Raw genomic sequence first — 14,115 nt, forward strand, 5'->3', positions numbered from 1 at the left:
GGGGGGCGTAGAGATGTCCGACATGACTAAGTAACTTCTCGACTGGGAAACTTTAGTCGTAGGCTATGTCCTTGAAATGACAGCTCGAGGTGTTTCTTTACACTAACAACAACCAAAGCCTCGCTGGGCCATTTTTATGAAATTATGTTGGGTCTTCTTTTGAGAGTCGTGGTGAGTCAAACGTTTTTATATGATTCATAAATGCGCAATTGTGCACCCATAACTGAGATCAGCGCGTTCACTATTACTGCTGTAAATGTGTGGGGAACCAGGTTAGGCTACTGTTATTAGCTTATAGTAGCCTACAATGTCAAGCCAGGCCACTCCGCATGTTTCCAAGAAAATCCTATCGAATGGCTTGGATACTGTAACCTATTTACCCCAGTCTAATAAAGACCAGAGTCTCTATATTAGGCTACAACATGGATAACGTTTCAAGGTTCATGTCTATATCAAATCAATACTGATAACACTTCATTGAGGGACAGTGGGTTAAACTATCATACAATATTTTAATATAGACTACAGCTTGCTTTTTAGATGTGTTTGCTGTGTTGGAAAAGGTACTCAACTGTCATACCTTGAGTAAAAGTAAAGATACCTTAATAGAAAATGACTAAAGTAAAAGTGAGTCACCCAGTAATATACTACTTGAGTAAAAGTCTAAAAGTGTCTGGTTTTAAATGTACTTAAATACTGTGGTGGAAAAAGTAGGCTAATTGTCATACATGAGTAACAGTAAAAGTAAATGCCATGAATCAAATTCCTTACATTAAGCAAACCAGACGCACGATTTATTTATTTATTTTTATTTACTGACAGCCAGAGGCACACTAACACTTATACATAATTTACAAACGCAGTATTTGTGTTTAGTGAGTCTGCCAGATCAGAGGCAGTAGTGATGACAATGCGTTATATTGATAGGCTAAGTGCGGCAATTGGACAATATTGCTGACCTGCCTGAGCATTCGAAATGAAAGTGAGTACTTCTGGGTGTCAGGGAAAATGTATGTGATTCAAAAATACATATTTTCGTTAGGAATGTAGTGGAGTAAAAGTTTTCAAAAATGTAAATACTCAAGAAAAGTACAGATCTCTCCCTTCATTGCAAGGGTTCACAGAGTGTAGTAGAACCCAGCAGCATTGCAGTTCTTGACACACTCAAACTGGTGCGCCTGGGACCTACTACCATACCCCCGTTCAAAGGCACTTAAATATGTTGTCTTGTCCATTCACCCTCTGAATAGCACACATACACAATCCATGTCTCAATTGACTCAAGGCTTAAAAATCCTTGTTTAACCTGTCTCCTCCTCTTCATCTACAGTGATTGAAGTGGATTAAACAGGTGACATCAATAAGGGATCATAGCTTTCACCAGGATTCACCTGGTCAGTCTATGTCATGGAAAGAGCAGGTGTTCCTAATGTTTTGTACTCTCAGTGTAAATTCTAACCTGAAGAAGCTGTCAGGAAACTTGACAACCAAGCACACAGTCGAAACAAATAGTGTAACAACATACTAAACTTGACAGAGTTGTTTTGGTCTCAAGTTTCTTAGTCATAAAAATAGCTCATACAGTGCCCTAGCAATCTAGTTTTTGCATTGGTTTTTGGATTCATACAGAATTATACTGATCACACCTGTTTAAATAGAAACTAAAGTAAATGCATGTTAATCACTTTGTGTAACCTTATGTCTGTTTTATTATGTTATGGTTTCTGTTGCAACAGCCTGGACCCTTTGGGCTCTATTTTCAGCTGGTGGTAAGCCAGCGCAATTGCAATTGCCAGACGGCATCCCAAGCCGTGTCCTAAGAGCATGCACAGACCAGCTGACTACATTTACATTTGACATTTTAGTCATTTAGAAGACGCTCACTATCCCACTCTGTTGTCCCCACTTGCTTCAATATGTCCACCATTGTTCCTGTACCCAAGAAAGCGAAGGTAATTGAACTTCTGTAATCATGAAGTACTTTGAGAGGCTAATTAAGAACCATATCACCTCCATCTTACCTGACACCCTAGACCCACTACAATTTGCATACCGCTCCAACAGATCCACGGACGACGCAATCGCCATTGCACTGCACACTTCCCTATCCCACCTGGACAAGAGGAGGACTACTAACAGAGGGCCGAGCACGCCCCCATCCACATCGACGGGGCTTTAGTGGAGCGGGTTTAGAGCTTCAAGTTCCTCGGGGTCCACATCACTAAGAAATCATCATGGTCCACACACACCAACACAGTTGTGAAAAAGGCATGACAATGACTCTTCCCCTCAGGAGACTGAAAAGATTTGGCATGGGCCCTCAGATCCTCAAAAAGTTATATAGCTGCACCATTGAGAGCATCTTGACTGGCTGCATCACCGCTTGGTATGGCAACTGCTTGGCATCCGGCGCTACACGGCTCAGTACATCACTGGGGTGGGGCCGAGCTTCCTTGGTATCCAGGACCTCTATACCAGGCGGTTTCAGAGGAAGGCCCTAAAAATTGTCAAAGACTCCAGCCACCCAAATCATAGACTGTTCTCTCTGCTACTGCACAGCAAGTGGTACCGATACAAGTCTAGAACCAACAGGACCCTGAACAGTTTCTACCCCCAAGCCATAAGACTGCTAAATAGTTTGTCTGGGTAGCTATTTGGTTAACTATTTAACTCTCTGCATTGACCCCTTTTTGCACTAACTCTTTTGACTCATCACATACGCTGCTGCTACTGTTTATTATCTATCCTGTTGTCTAGTCACTTTATCCCTACCTATATATACATATCTACTTCAATTACCTCGTACCCCTGCATATTGACTCGTTACTGGTACCCCGTGTATATAGACAAGTTATCGTTACTCATTGTGTATTTATTCCTTGTATTATTGTTTTTCAATTATTTCTCTTTTTTCTCTCTGCATGGTTGGGAAGGACCCGTAAGTAAGCATTTCACTGTTAGTCTACACATGTTGCTTACAAAGCATGTGACAAATAAAATGTGATTGATTTGAGGAATAACTATGTAAGAATGCTGTTAATCTACTACAGTTCAGCCTTCAACACCATAGTGCCGTCCAAATCACTAAACTCAGGGCCCTGGGTCTGAACCCCACCCTGTGCAACTGGGTCCTGGACCTCCTGACGGGCCGATCCCAGTTGGTGAAGGTAGGCAACAACACCTCCGCCACGCTGATCCTCATCACGGGGGCCCCACAGGGGTGTGTGCTCAGCCCCGTCCTGTACTCCCTGTGCACCCATGACTGTGTGGCCACGCACGTCTCCAACTCAATCTTCAAGTTTTCTGACGACACAACAGTGGTAGGCCTGATTACCAACAACGCGAGACATCCTACAGGGAGGAGGTGAGTGCCTTGGCAGCGTGGTGCCAGGAAAATAACCTCTCCCTCAACGTCAACAAAACGAAGAACCTGATCATGGACTACGGGAGACAGTATAGAGCGCACGCTCCCATCCATATCAACGGTGCTGCAGCGGAAAGGGTCAAAAACGTAAGTTCCTCGGTGTGCACATCATTGAGGACCTGAAATGGTCCCATCACACCAACAGTGTGGTGAAGAAGGAGCAACAGCGCCTCTTCAACCTCAGGAGGCTAAAGAAATTCAGCTTGGCCCCTAAGACCCTCACAAACTTCAGATGCACCATTGAGAGCATCATGTTGGGCTGTATCACCGCCTGGTACGGCAATTGCACTGTCCGCAACCACAGGGCTCTCCAGAGGGTCCCAACGCACCATCGGGGGCACACTGCCTGCCCTCCAGGACATCTACAGCACCCGGTGTCACAGGAAGGCCAAGAAGATCATCAAGGACCACAGCCACCCGAGCCACGGCCTGTTCACCCCACTACCATCTAGAAGGAGGAGGTGCATCAAAGCTGGGACCAAGAGACTGATAAACAGCTTCTTTCCCCAAGCCGTCAGACTGTTAAACAACCACCACTAGACGGCCTCAGCCTAGTACCTTGCCCTCTGCCCAGTATCCTACTCTGCCCCTAAGTCACTTTCACTAGCCGGCTACCACCGGTTACTCAACCCTGCACCTTGGGACTGTTGCCCTATTTACATAGTCATTGAACACTGGTCACTTTAATCATGTTTACATGCTATTTATATATGTACTGCTGTACTACATTTTTATTATTTTAGAATGTTTTATTATTGTGTGCTTGTTTGACATTTACTGCATTGATTGATAGGAACTAGGAACATAAGCATCTCGCTGCACCCGTCACAACACCTGCTAAACTGTGTACGCAACCAATAAAATTAGATTTGATTAAACATGTTGATCCATTAAAGCTCTTCAAACCCTAGCGCCAGGATTGGTAATTTATCTGTCTTATATGAGCTCGCTCGCTCTGAGGTGGGAGGGGTGGCAATATCTGAGTTGTGCCCTTAAAAACGTGCGCCAAAGTGTCAATTTCAGTATGCGCTGGTGGGGATATTTAAGACCAACCAAAAGCTGGTTTAGCGGTAACCCGGTTGGTTATGGCATGGATTTTGACAACGGCAGTGCAGCTGTGACGCACAGTGCCCATATGCACATGGAATAAGATATACACTACATTACCAAAAGTATGTGCACACCTGCTCGTCGAACATCTCATTCCCAAACCATGGGCATTAATATGGAGTTGGTCCCTTCTTTGCTGCTATAATGGCCTCCACTCTTCTGGGAAGGCTTTTCACTAGATGTTGGAACATTGCTGCAGGGACTTGCTTCCATTCAGCCACAAGAGCATTAGTGAGGTCAGGCACTGATGTTGGGCAATTAGACCTGTTTCGCAGTCGGCGTTCCAATTCATCCCAAAGGTGTTCGATGGGGTTGAGGTCAGGGCTCTGTGCAGGCCAGTCAAGTTCTTCCACACCGATCTCGACAAACCATTTCTGTATGGACCTCGCTTTGTGCAAGGGGGCATTGTCATGCTGAAACAGGAAAGGGCCTTCCCCAAACTGTTGCCACAAAGTTGGAAGCACAGAATCGTCTAGAATGTCATTGTGTGCTGTAGCTTTAAGATTTCTCTTCACTGGAACTAAGGGGCCTAGCCCGAACCATGAAAAACAGCCCCAGATCATTATTCCTCCTCCACCCAACTTTACAGTTGGCACTATGCATTCGGGAAGGTAGCGTTCTCCTGTCCTCCGCCAAACCCAGATTCGTCCGTCGGACGAACGTGTTTCCACTGCTCCAGAGTCCACCATTCCATCATTGCGCATGGTGATCTTAGGCTTGTGTGCAGCTTCTCGGCCATGGAAACCCATTACATGAAGCTCCCGACGAACAATTATTGTACTGATGTTGCTTCCAGAGGGAGTTTGGAACTCGATAGTGAGTGTTGCAACAGAGGACAGACGATTTTTACGTGCTACACACTTCTGCACTTGGGGGTCTCATTCTGTAAGCTTGTGTGGCCTACCACTTTGTGGCTGAGTAGTTGTTGCTCCTAGACGTTTCCACTTCACAGTAACAGCACTTACAGTTGACCGGGGCAGCTCTAGCAGGGCAGAAATGTGATGAACTGACATGTTGAAAGTCACTGAGCTCTACAGTAAGGCCATTCTACTGCCAATGTTTGTCTATGGAGCCTATCCATAAAATGTTTCTAAATGGTCTACTCGTGAGGCTTTTGCCGACATGCTTTTGCATTATTCACAATTCACATAGGCCTGCCTGCAGTGCATACTCCATTCGGCTTGTATCCATCCCCATTTCCAAAGTGCGCCTCTTGTCCAGTTACCAAAGACGTGCTCTTCCAAACAGACATTTTCAGTCCCATAACGCCATATCAACGGTTGGCCTAGGCTATATCTTGCTTATTTAGAATGTGCCTCACACATACAATACAATTTGCGGGAACCTAGTATTTTTTATTTGAGGAGAAGTGCGATTCGTAAAGGCCTATACTCGTTGAAGCCAATTACAACAATGTTGACTGTCAACACTCTAAACATATTGAGCAAACCAAGGTTATTATAGTTTTGTGATGTTTTTTGTGATGTTTTTTGAAATTCAGTTTAGTTTTAGTTAGTTTTCAGACTTAATTTACTCATTTTTATTTAGTTTCAGTTTTAGTGTTAGTGTTAGGGACACAAAATGTGCCTATGTGTGGGAGGCTAGGAGTCATTTATGTGTTGTAGGCCTATAGTTTGTTTTTTGGGGATGTCACTTCTTGCCACTGGGGGGCAGTAATACATAAGTTGATTGGCCAGAACCATAGACTTGGATAGACATAACATCTCTGTATCTGTGTCATGATGGTGTCTGTGAGAGCATGGACAGCACCATTGAGGCCATCATCTTGAGATAGTCAATTTTCTTCTTCTCAAGTAAAATTAATTGGCTGATCCTCCTAATGACCCAGCTGTCACGACTCAAACCGGGTCATCAGGAAGGATCAGTCAAGGAAGTTGGAAGTCTTGCCCAGTTGACTAAATAAAAATGGCGAAAGTCCTGAATGGAGCTGCCAATGCTAACACAGGCATTTGGCCACTAGAGGACTCCATAAAACTTTATGGCAAGGACATAAATGATAAATCAATCCTAATGTGACTTGGATTTAAAGAATAAGCGCCTAGACTGGTGCAAGAAATATGGTGGAAGGAAACTCTCTTGCCCATGTTTACACCAATCCAATGCTTTTTTAACTAAGTAAATGTTAGAACAATAAGTACCTTTACCTTTATCTGACAGACAGAGAGAGGAAAAAACAACAAATGAAGTCATGGCCCATTTGATATGTTATGTTTATGTAATATTAAACATGAATCATTGACTAACCCCTTCAAAAAGTGTTAATAAAAACAGCTGCAACAACAGCAAAAAACATAAGCAATACAATACTTCTTCACAAATCTGTCAGTTCACAGCCAGCCAGCTTGTGTGTGCGTTTCTCTTCAACCAAACAAGATTTTCTGGCTTATCTTCAAGAAGACTCTGCATTCCAGAGAGGTGGTCGTTCCGTTTCTCAAGCCTGATGACAGTTGTCCACAGACAGAGAATATTCTCTCCACCAACGCTTGGGATGCAGGGGCATAAACCAGATCCAGTGCCACTGGGCACAGTTTGCCTGCCAGAACTTGAGAGGTGATTCTGTAAACATGCCCCCCTTTACGTCTTCCAGGTATTTCCGCAGCTCACATGGGGCACTTAATGCCCTGCCAGGTTGACCCTCCAGCTGGACAGTGACCTCAGACGCAATCTTCGATGCGAGGAAGCTATATTTCTGAAGCACTGTGGTCGAGATGCTTGCTGGATTCATCGTGCTGTCATCTTCCTGGGGTCCTGCTCCATGGCTGAACTCTCTGATTTTCTGAAGTACAAAATACTCTGCTTCCCTAATCAGGGGCTCCATCTCTGTTGAGCGAAGTGCCAGAGACACACTTGGGTCCATCAGGCAAGCTGCTGCAGGGGTTGGATCGCAGTTGGCTATCAGAGGATTCAGTATGCATGCGAAGCGCTCACACAGTGACTTCAGGAGGACCTGCGCCAACTGTTTTGCAAGAGTAGTTGACCGCAAGTGTGCCTGTTTGAAGTTGGTCGGCATGGATTGCGAACGGCTCCAGCAACTTCACAAGCTGTTCTAGCTTGGCCCAGTCACGCTCCGTGCTCGCCCTAGGATTTCTTCCCTGTTAGCTAGTGATAGCTAGTGATAGTGACGCACAAACTAGGCCTATTTGAAACATTGGCATCTACTGGCAGCATTTACCCGCCAGATTCAGAAGCTCGAAAACCCCATTAGATTTTTGTCCAAAGTTTAGATAAAAAAAAAAAAAAAAAAACAATTGATGATGTTTTCTATTTTATTTTAGTTCGTTTTGCAGTCAAAGATAATAGTTTCACTATAGTTTTAGCTTTTTAAATGTTTTTATTTAATTTATTTTTTAAGTTTACTAAATAGTTTTTCCAATTGTATTTTTTATTTTAGTTTCAGTATTCATTTACTATAATAACCTTGGAGCAAAAACAGATTTTTTTTTTTACTGTTGCTGTCACAACCCCGGACCTATAGCACTACCGGCAGCGCTTAGATTTACCATTGCGTTAGAGGGTTCTATTTTAACAAACCTACAGTATGTATCAGGTTGTTGACAGTTGCTGGCCAGTAGGGCTACAAATCAGCTCTGTGGTGTTCACCCAACATTGCTGATATATTTTATATCCCAATGGGATTATCAACTTAATATTTTAGATACCGGTACTTTAAAACACAAAATATCAACCTAGATACTGTATGAATGGTATTTCAATATGTCATATCGAATGCAAAACAAATGATTTATTAGAAATGCAATGACACAGTATTTATTTTTTCAGCTAAGGCCGGGCTTGGTGAAGCCATGTCGCCTGGTCAAGCCGATGTCAGTGAACATCCTCCCAGAGAGATCCTCGCATCACCAGGACAATTTGCCCAAGCTGCCCGTGCCTCCACTAAGGCAGACATTTGAGCGCTACCTGTTGATGCTGGAGCCCCTGCTCAGTGAGGAGGAGATGGATCACACACGCAAGCTAGTCAAGGAGTTCCTCATTCCTGAGGGGGTGGGAGACAGGTTGCAGAGGAGCCTGGAGCGCAGAGCCAGCAACAAAGAAAACTGGGTGGGTACTGTCATAGAACAGAACTCGTCACATAGAGAAGAGGGAGCAGAGATGGGTACTTGGTAGGGCAGAGCACTGGGTTGATCTGGGTTGATTGGCAGGAACAGATACCTGTATTATATCATTTATACACCTACAGTATATGTCATGTTGATGGTCTACAGTATATGTCATGTTGATGGTCTACAGTATATGTCATGTTGATGGTCTCCAGTATATGTCATGTTGATGGTCTACAGTATATGTCATGTTGATGGTCTACAGTATATGTCATGTTGATGGTCTACAGTATATGTCATGTTGATGGTCTACAGTATATGTCATGTTGATGGTCTCCAGTATATGTCATGTTGATGGTCTACAGTATATGTCATGTTGATGGTCTACAGTATATGTCATGTTGATGGTCTACAGTATATGTCATGTTGATGGTCTACAGTATATGTCATGTTGATGGTCTACAGTATATGTCATGTTGATGGTCTACAGTATATGTCATGTTGATGGTCTACAGTCGTGGTCAAAAGTATTGAGAATGACACAAATCTTAATTTTCACAAAGTCTGCTGCCTCAGTTTTTATGAATGCAATTTGCATATACTCCAGAATGTTATGAAGAGAGATCAGATGAATTGCAATTAATTGCAAAGTCCCTCTTTGCCATTAAAATGAAATTAATCCCCAAAAAACATTTCCACTGCATTTCAGCCCTGCCACAAAAGGACCAGTTGAGATCATGTCAGTGATTCTCTCGTTAACACAGGTGAGAGTGTTGACGAGGACAAGGCTGGAGATCACTCTGTCATGCTGATTGAGTTAGAATAACAGACTGGAAGCTTTAAAAGGAGGGTGGTGCTTGAAATCATTGTTCTTCCTCTGTTAACCATGGTTACCTGCAAGGAAACACGTGCCGTCATCATTGCTTTGCACAAAAAGAGCTTCACAGGCAAGGATATTGCTGCTAGTAAGATTGCACCTAAATCAACCATTTATTGGATCATTAAGAACTTCAAGGAGAGAGGTTCAATTGTTGTGAAGAAGGCTTCAGGGCGCCCAAGAAAGTCCAGCAAGCGCCAGGACCGTCTCCTAAAGTTGATTCAGCTGCGGGATCAGGGCACCACCAGTGCAGAGCTTGCTCAGGAATGGCAGCAGGCAGGTGTGAGTGCATCTGCACGCACAGTGAGGCGAAGACTTTTGGAGCATGGCCTGGTGTCAAGAAGGGCAGCGAGGAAGCCACTTCTCTCCAGGAAAAACATCAGGGACAGCAAAAGGTTCATGGATTGGACTGCTGAGGACTGGGGTAAACTCATTTTCTCTGATGAATCCCCTTTCCGATTGTTTGAGGCATCCGGAAAAAAGCTTGTCCGGAGAAGACAAGGTGAGCACTACCATCAGCCCTGTGTCATGCCAACAGTAAAGCATCCTGAGACCATTCATGTGTGGGATTGCTTCTCAGCCAAGGGAGTGGGCTCACTCACAATTTTGCCTAAGAACACAGCCATGAATAAAGAATTGTACCAACACATCCTCAGAGAGCAACTTCTCCCAACCATCCAAGAACAGTTTGGTGACGAACAATGCCTTTTCCAGAATGATGGAGCACCTTGCCATAAGGCAAAAGTGATAACTAAGTGGCTTGGGGAAAAAAACATCAACATTTTGGGTCCATGGCCAGGAAACTCCCCAGACCTTAATCCCATTGAGAACTTGTAGTCAATCCTCAAGTGTCGGGTGGCCAAACAAAACCCCACAAATTCTAACAAACTCCAAGCATTGATTATGCAAGAATGGGCTGCCATCAGTCAGGATGTGGCCCAGAAGTTAATTGACAGCATGCCAGGGCGGATTGCAGAGGTCTTGAAAAAGAAGGGTCAACACTGCAAATATTGACTCTTTGCATAAACTTAATGTAATTGTCAATAAAAGCCCTTGACACTTATGGAATGCTTGTAATTATACTTCAGTATACCATAGTAACATCTGACAAAAAATATCTAAAAACACTGAAGCAGCAAACTTTGTGAAGACCAATACTTGTGTCATTCTCAAAACTTTTGACCACGACTGTATAGCGTTATCATGGCTGTTTGTGGATATTTTTGCAGCTCACAGAGTGGTGGATGCAGTCAGCCTATCTGGATTCCCGGATGCCTGTGGCGGTCTATTCCAGCCCTGGGGTGGTCCTGCCCCGCATGACCTTCCAAGATCGCCAAGGACAGATGAGGTGAGCAACAAGGAACCATGTATGTCTGAGACCACTGTACCAGCCATTGCTACGAGATTATACAGTAGATGCCCACCCTCCCTCCAGCACTAAAACATCTTGGGGCTGTCCTACCGATCAGTGAAAATGACATTTTATAGGCTTACTGCTTCTTCAAAAGCAAGTTAGTAGAAAGTGATTGACTTCAGTGTTGTAATTCACCATTGCTCTGTTGAACTTAAGAATAAGCTTGAGGTTCAGATGACCTTTAGACAGACTCCCCCTTCATGCTGGCTATTTTAAGCACATTGGCTGCTCATAGCATTGCTCAGCTTTTTTGGACCGCGGTGACCCACATACGCAATCAACATTGCGGACAGTGCCAAACACATGCAGTAGAATATGATACTAGCGCAGACTTCAGTGCTCATATGAAAAGTCAATGATTCAACAATATACTGTACTGTAATGTACACCATCTTATTCACTAGACTAGAGTGACACAGACAGTTCAATAAATGCAGAGATATAGAATCAAAGAAAAATCCAAAGCGACTTACAGTCATGTGCGCATACATTTTTACGTATGGGTGGTCCCGGGGATCGAACCCACTACCCTGGCATTACAAGCGCCATGCTTTACCAATTGAGCTACAGAGGAAAGATAGACAGATGTTTGTTATAATAATCATGGTTCTAAGTCGGACATGCTAAGTAAGTCTGGTTGGAGATTTGAGGACATGGAAAACAATGGTGCACTAAAGTTTATTGGAGTTGATTATGTGAATAGAACATGAAATGCTGTAGAGGTAAAAGGCTGAATCTCAGTTGGATGAGGAAATACCATATAAGGTATCATACTTAATTAATCAATAGGGTGGCAGGTAGCCTAGCAGTTAAGAGCATTGGGCCAGTAACCGAAATGTTGCTGATTCGAATCTCTGAGCCGACTAGTTGAAAAATCTGTCTGTGCCCTTGATCAAGGTACTTAACCCTAATTGCTCCTGTAAGTCGCTCTGGATAAGATTGTCTACTAAAATGTAAATCAATGTTTTCTGCTCAGGTTTGCTGCTAAATTGATTTCAGGAGTTTTGGACTTCAAACAAATGATTGACAAGTGAGTAATATGGATATAGAAAATATTATCTATTTTAATTATATACATCTAATATGTATTTGTCACCCCAGTTGACTCTCTAACTCTGTGTCACAGTGAGACCCTACCTATTGAGTATTTGGGTGGGAAGCCTCTGTGTATGGACCAGTACTACCAGATACTGTCCTCCTGTCGTATCCCTGGACCAAAGAGAGACACTGTGGTCAACCACGCTATCGGGAAAGTGGCCCCTACTCACATCACTGTGGTCCATAACTTCCAGGTACACTAGGGTGTGCTATTGCTTTGCTTTTCTCTCTTTGATGCTGCTTTATGTTGTTACAAAACAGAGAGGAAATCAATCACATTGTTGCATTGTTAGTTTATTGGCTGTAACCCACTTAACCAGAACCTCAAATGCTGACTAACCTTCTCCCTCTGTCCTCAGTTCTTTGTCCTGGATGTGTATAACAGTGATGGCTCCCCACTGACGGTGGACCAGATTTACATGCAACTGGAGAAGATCTGGAACTCATCCCTGCAGAGCAACAAGGAGCCTATCGGCATCCTGACTTCCCAGCACCGCAACACCTGGGGCAAGGCCTACAACAACCTCATCAAGGGTGAGGCCAGGGAGAGCCTTGAATGGCAGAGAAGGGTCTTTGGAGCGCATGGAGTGACCCACCAAATAAACAAAACCCTAGTCATAACCCAGCCTTGAGCCATAACATAAGAGTAACTGGTTGCAACCTATCACTTTGGACACACTGTTTTGTAGATATTGGTCGATGCTTTCCTCAAGGTCCTTGTAGGTTGCTCATTGTATCGTTTTCTTCCTTAGACAAGACAAATAAGGAGTCTGTCCGTGCTATCCAGAAGAGCATATTCACGGTGTGTCTAGACGCCCCCATGCCACAGATGTCTGAGCAGCGCTACCAGAGCCGCGTCGCTGCCCAGATGCTGCATGGTGGAGGGAGTCGCTGGAACAGTGGCAACCGCTGGTTTGATAAGACATTACAGGTGAGCTCTGAGACTAGAGCTGTAGAACAAAGCTTACATCCTCCCAGATATTTTATTTCATGTTCATATTTTTATTCACAAGTGTCTCTTGCATTATTCTACTTTATTCATAAATGTATTTTAAGTCTTATTATTATAACGTTTATTATTCAATCCCCAGTTTATTGTGGGTGAAGATGGTACCTGTGGTCTGGTGTATGAGCATGCCCCAGCTGAAGGCCCACCCATTGTGTTCCTGGTGGACTATTTGGTTGAGTACATGTAAGGCGTTACAGAATATCTTTATTTCATTCATTGATTAATGGTACATAGCACTACCAAGGTCATTGTTTACTATAGATAAGAAGGTCGGCACAGGTTGCTGGTTGCTATGGTTGCAATGGCTATTTTTCCAACCAGATCAGGTGCGTTATGCCTGAGTGTAGCAAGCATTTTGAAGGTTTACTATTTGTCACGTTTAGATAGTGCCTCATCCATTTCAAAATTATTTTTACTACCATTTGGAACCCACTAATCATGACCAAGCTGGAATCATGACCCTGGCCTTCAACTGAATGTGACCCTGCCTCTCTTGAAGTATAATGTTTGGTGTTGTTTAAACAGGGGAAGGATGGAGGTAGTACGCGCTCCCATGATCCCTCTGCCCATGCCTCCCAAACTGCGTTTCAACATCACACCTGAGGTCAAGAAGGATATTGAGTCGGCCAAACAGAATATGAACATGCAAGTAGAGTCTGTTTGTGTTCCTAGCAGTTTCCATTCAAACATATCTTTGAAGTGTTTCTCACTCTTTGGCTACTCTTTCATTTACCAGAATGTCGCACGACTTGGATGTGAATGTGGTCTACTTTGCTGACTATGGGAGAAATGTTCCAAAGGCGCACAAGATGAGTCCAGATGCCTTTATACAAATGGCTCTACAGCTTGCCTACTTCCGGTGGGTTTCATGACATTTTTACTCTAACAAAACAGTCAACATCTGAAACAGCAGTTGGGTTACCTTAACCTGACACAAATTAGACTTATTGCTGTTTCATGTTTCAGAATGTATAAGATGTGCTGTTCCACCTATGAGAGTGCATCCTTGCGTATGTTTGCACTTGGTCGAACAGACACCATCCGCTCCTGCTCCAATGAGTCTCTCAAATTTGTCCAGGCAATGGAGGACCCAGCTAAACCGGT

General features: G+C 43.7%; 1 protein-coding gene across 1 annotated transcript in view; it reads left to right on the forward strand.

The window, feature by feature from the left end:
• The window catches only part of LOC121551929 (carnitine O-acetyltransferase-like), a 15,864-nt gene continuing 1,749 nt past the window's right edge, over positions 1–14,115 (forward strand). The window contains exons 1-11 of the mRNA XM_041864610.2: positions 1–171; positions 8,336–8,614; positions 10,720–10,838; positions 11,881–11,934; positions 12,031–12,196; positions 12,362–12,536; positions 12,755–12,933; positions 13,094–13,194; positions 13,537–13,656; positions 13,748–13,870; positions 13,978–14,113. Of these exons, the coding sequence (XP_041720544.1) occupies positions 145–171; positions 8,336–8,614; positions 10,720–10,838; positions 11,881–11,934; positions 12,031–12,196; positions 12,362–12,536; positions 12,755–12,933; positions 13,094–13,194; positions 13,537–13,656; positions 13,748–13,870; positions 13,978–14,113 (1,479 nt within the window). The 5' untranslated portion in view covers positions 1–144. The remainder of the gene's footprint in view (positions 172–8,335; positions 8,615–10,719; positions 10,839–11,880; positions 11,935–12,030; positions 12,197–12,361; positions 12,537–12,754; positions 12,934–13,093; positions 13,195–13,536; positions 13,657–13,747; positions 13,871–13,977; positions 14,114–14,115) is intronic.

This window comes from Coregonus clupeaformis, chromosome 18 (genome assembly GCF_020615455.1).
Source record: "Coregonus clupeaformis isolate EN_2021a chromosome 18, ASM2061545v1, whole genome shotgun sequence".
Lineage (NCBI taxonomy): Eukaryota > Metazoa > Chordata > Actinopteri > Salmoniformes > Salmonidae > Coregonus > Coregonus clupeaformis.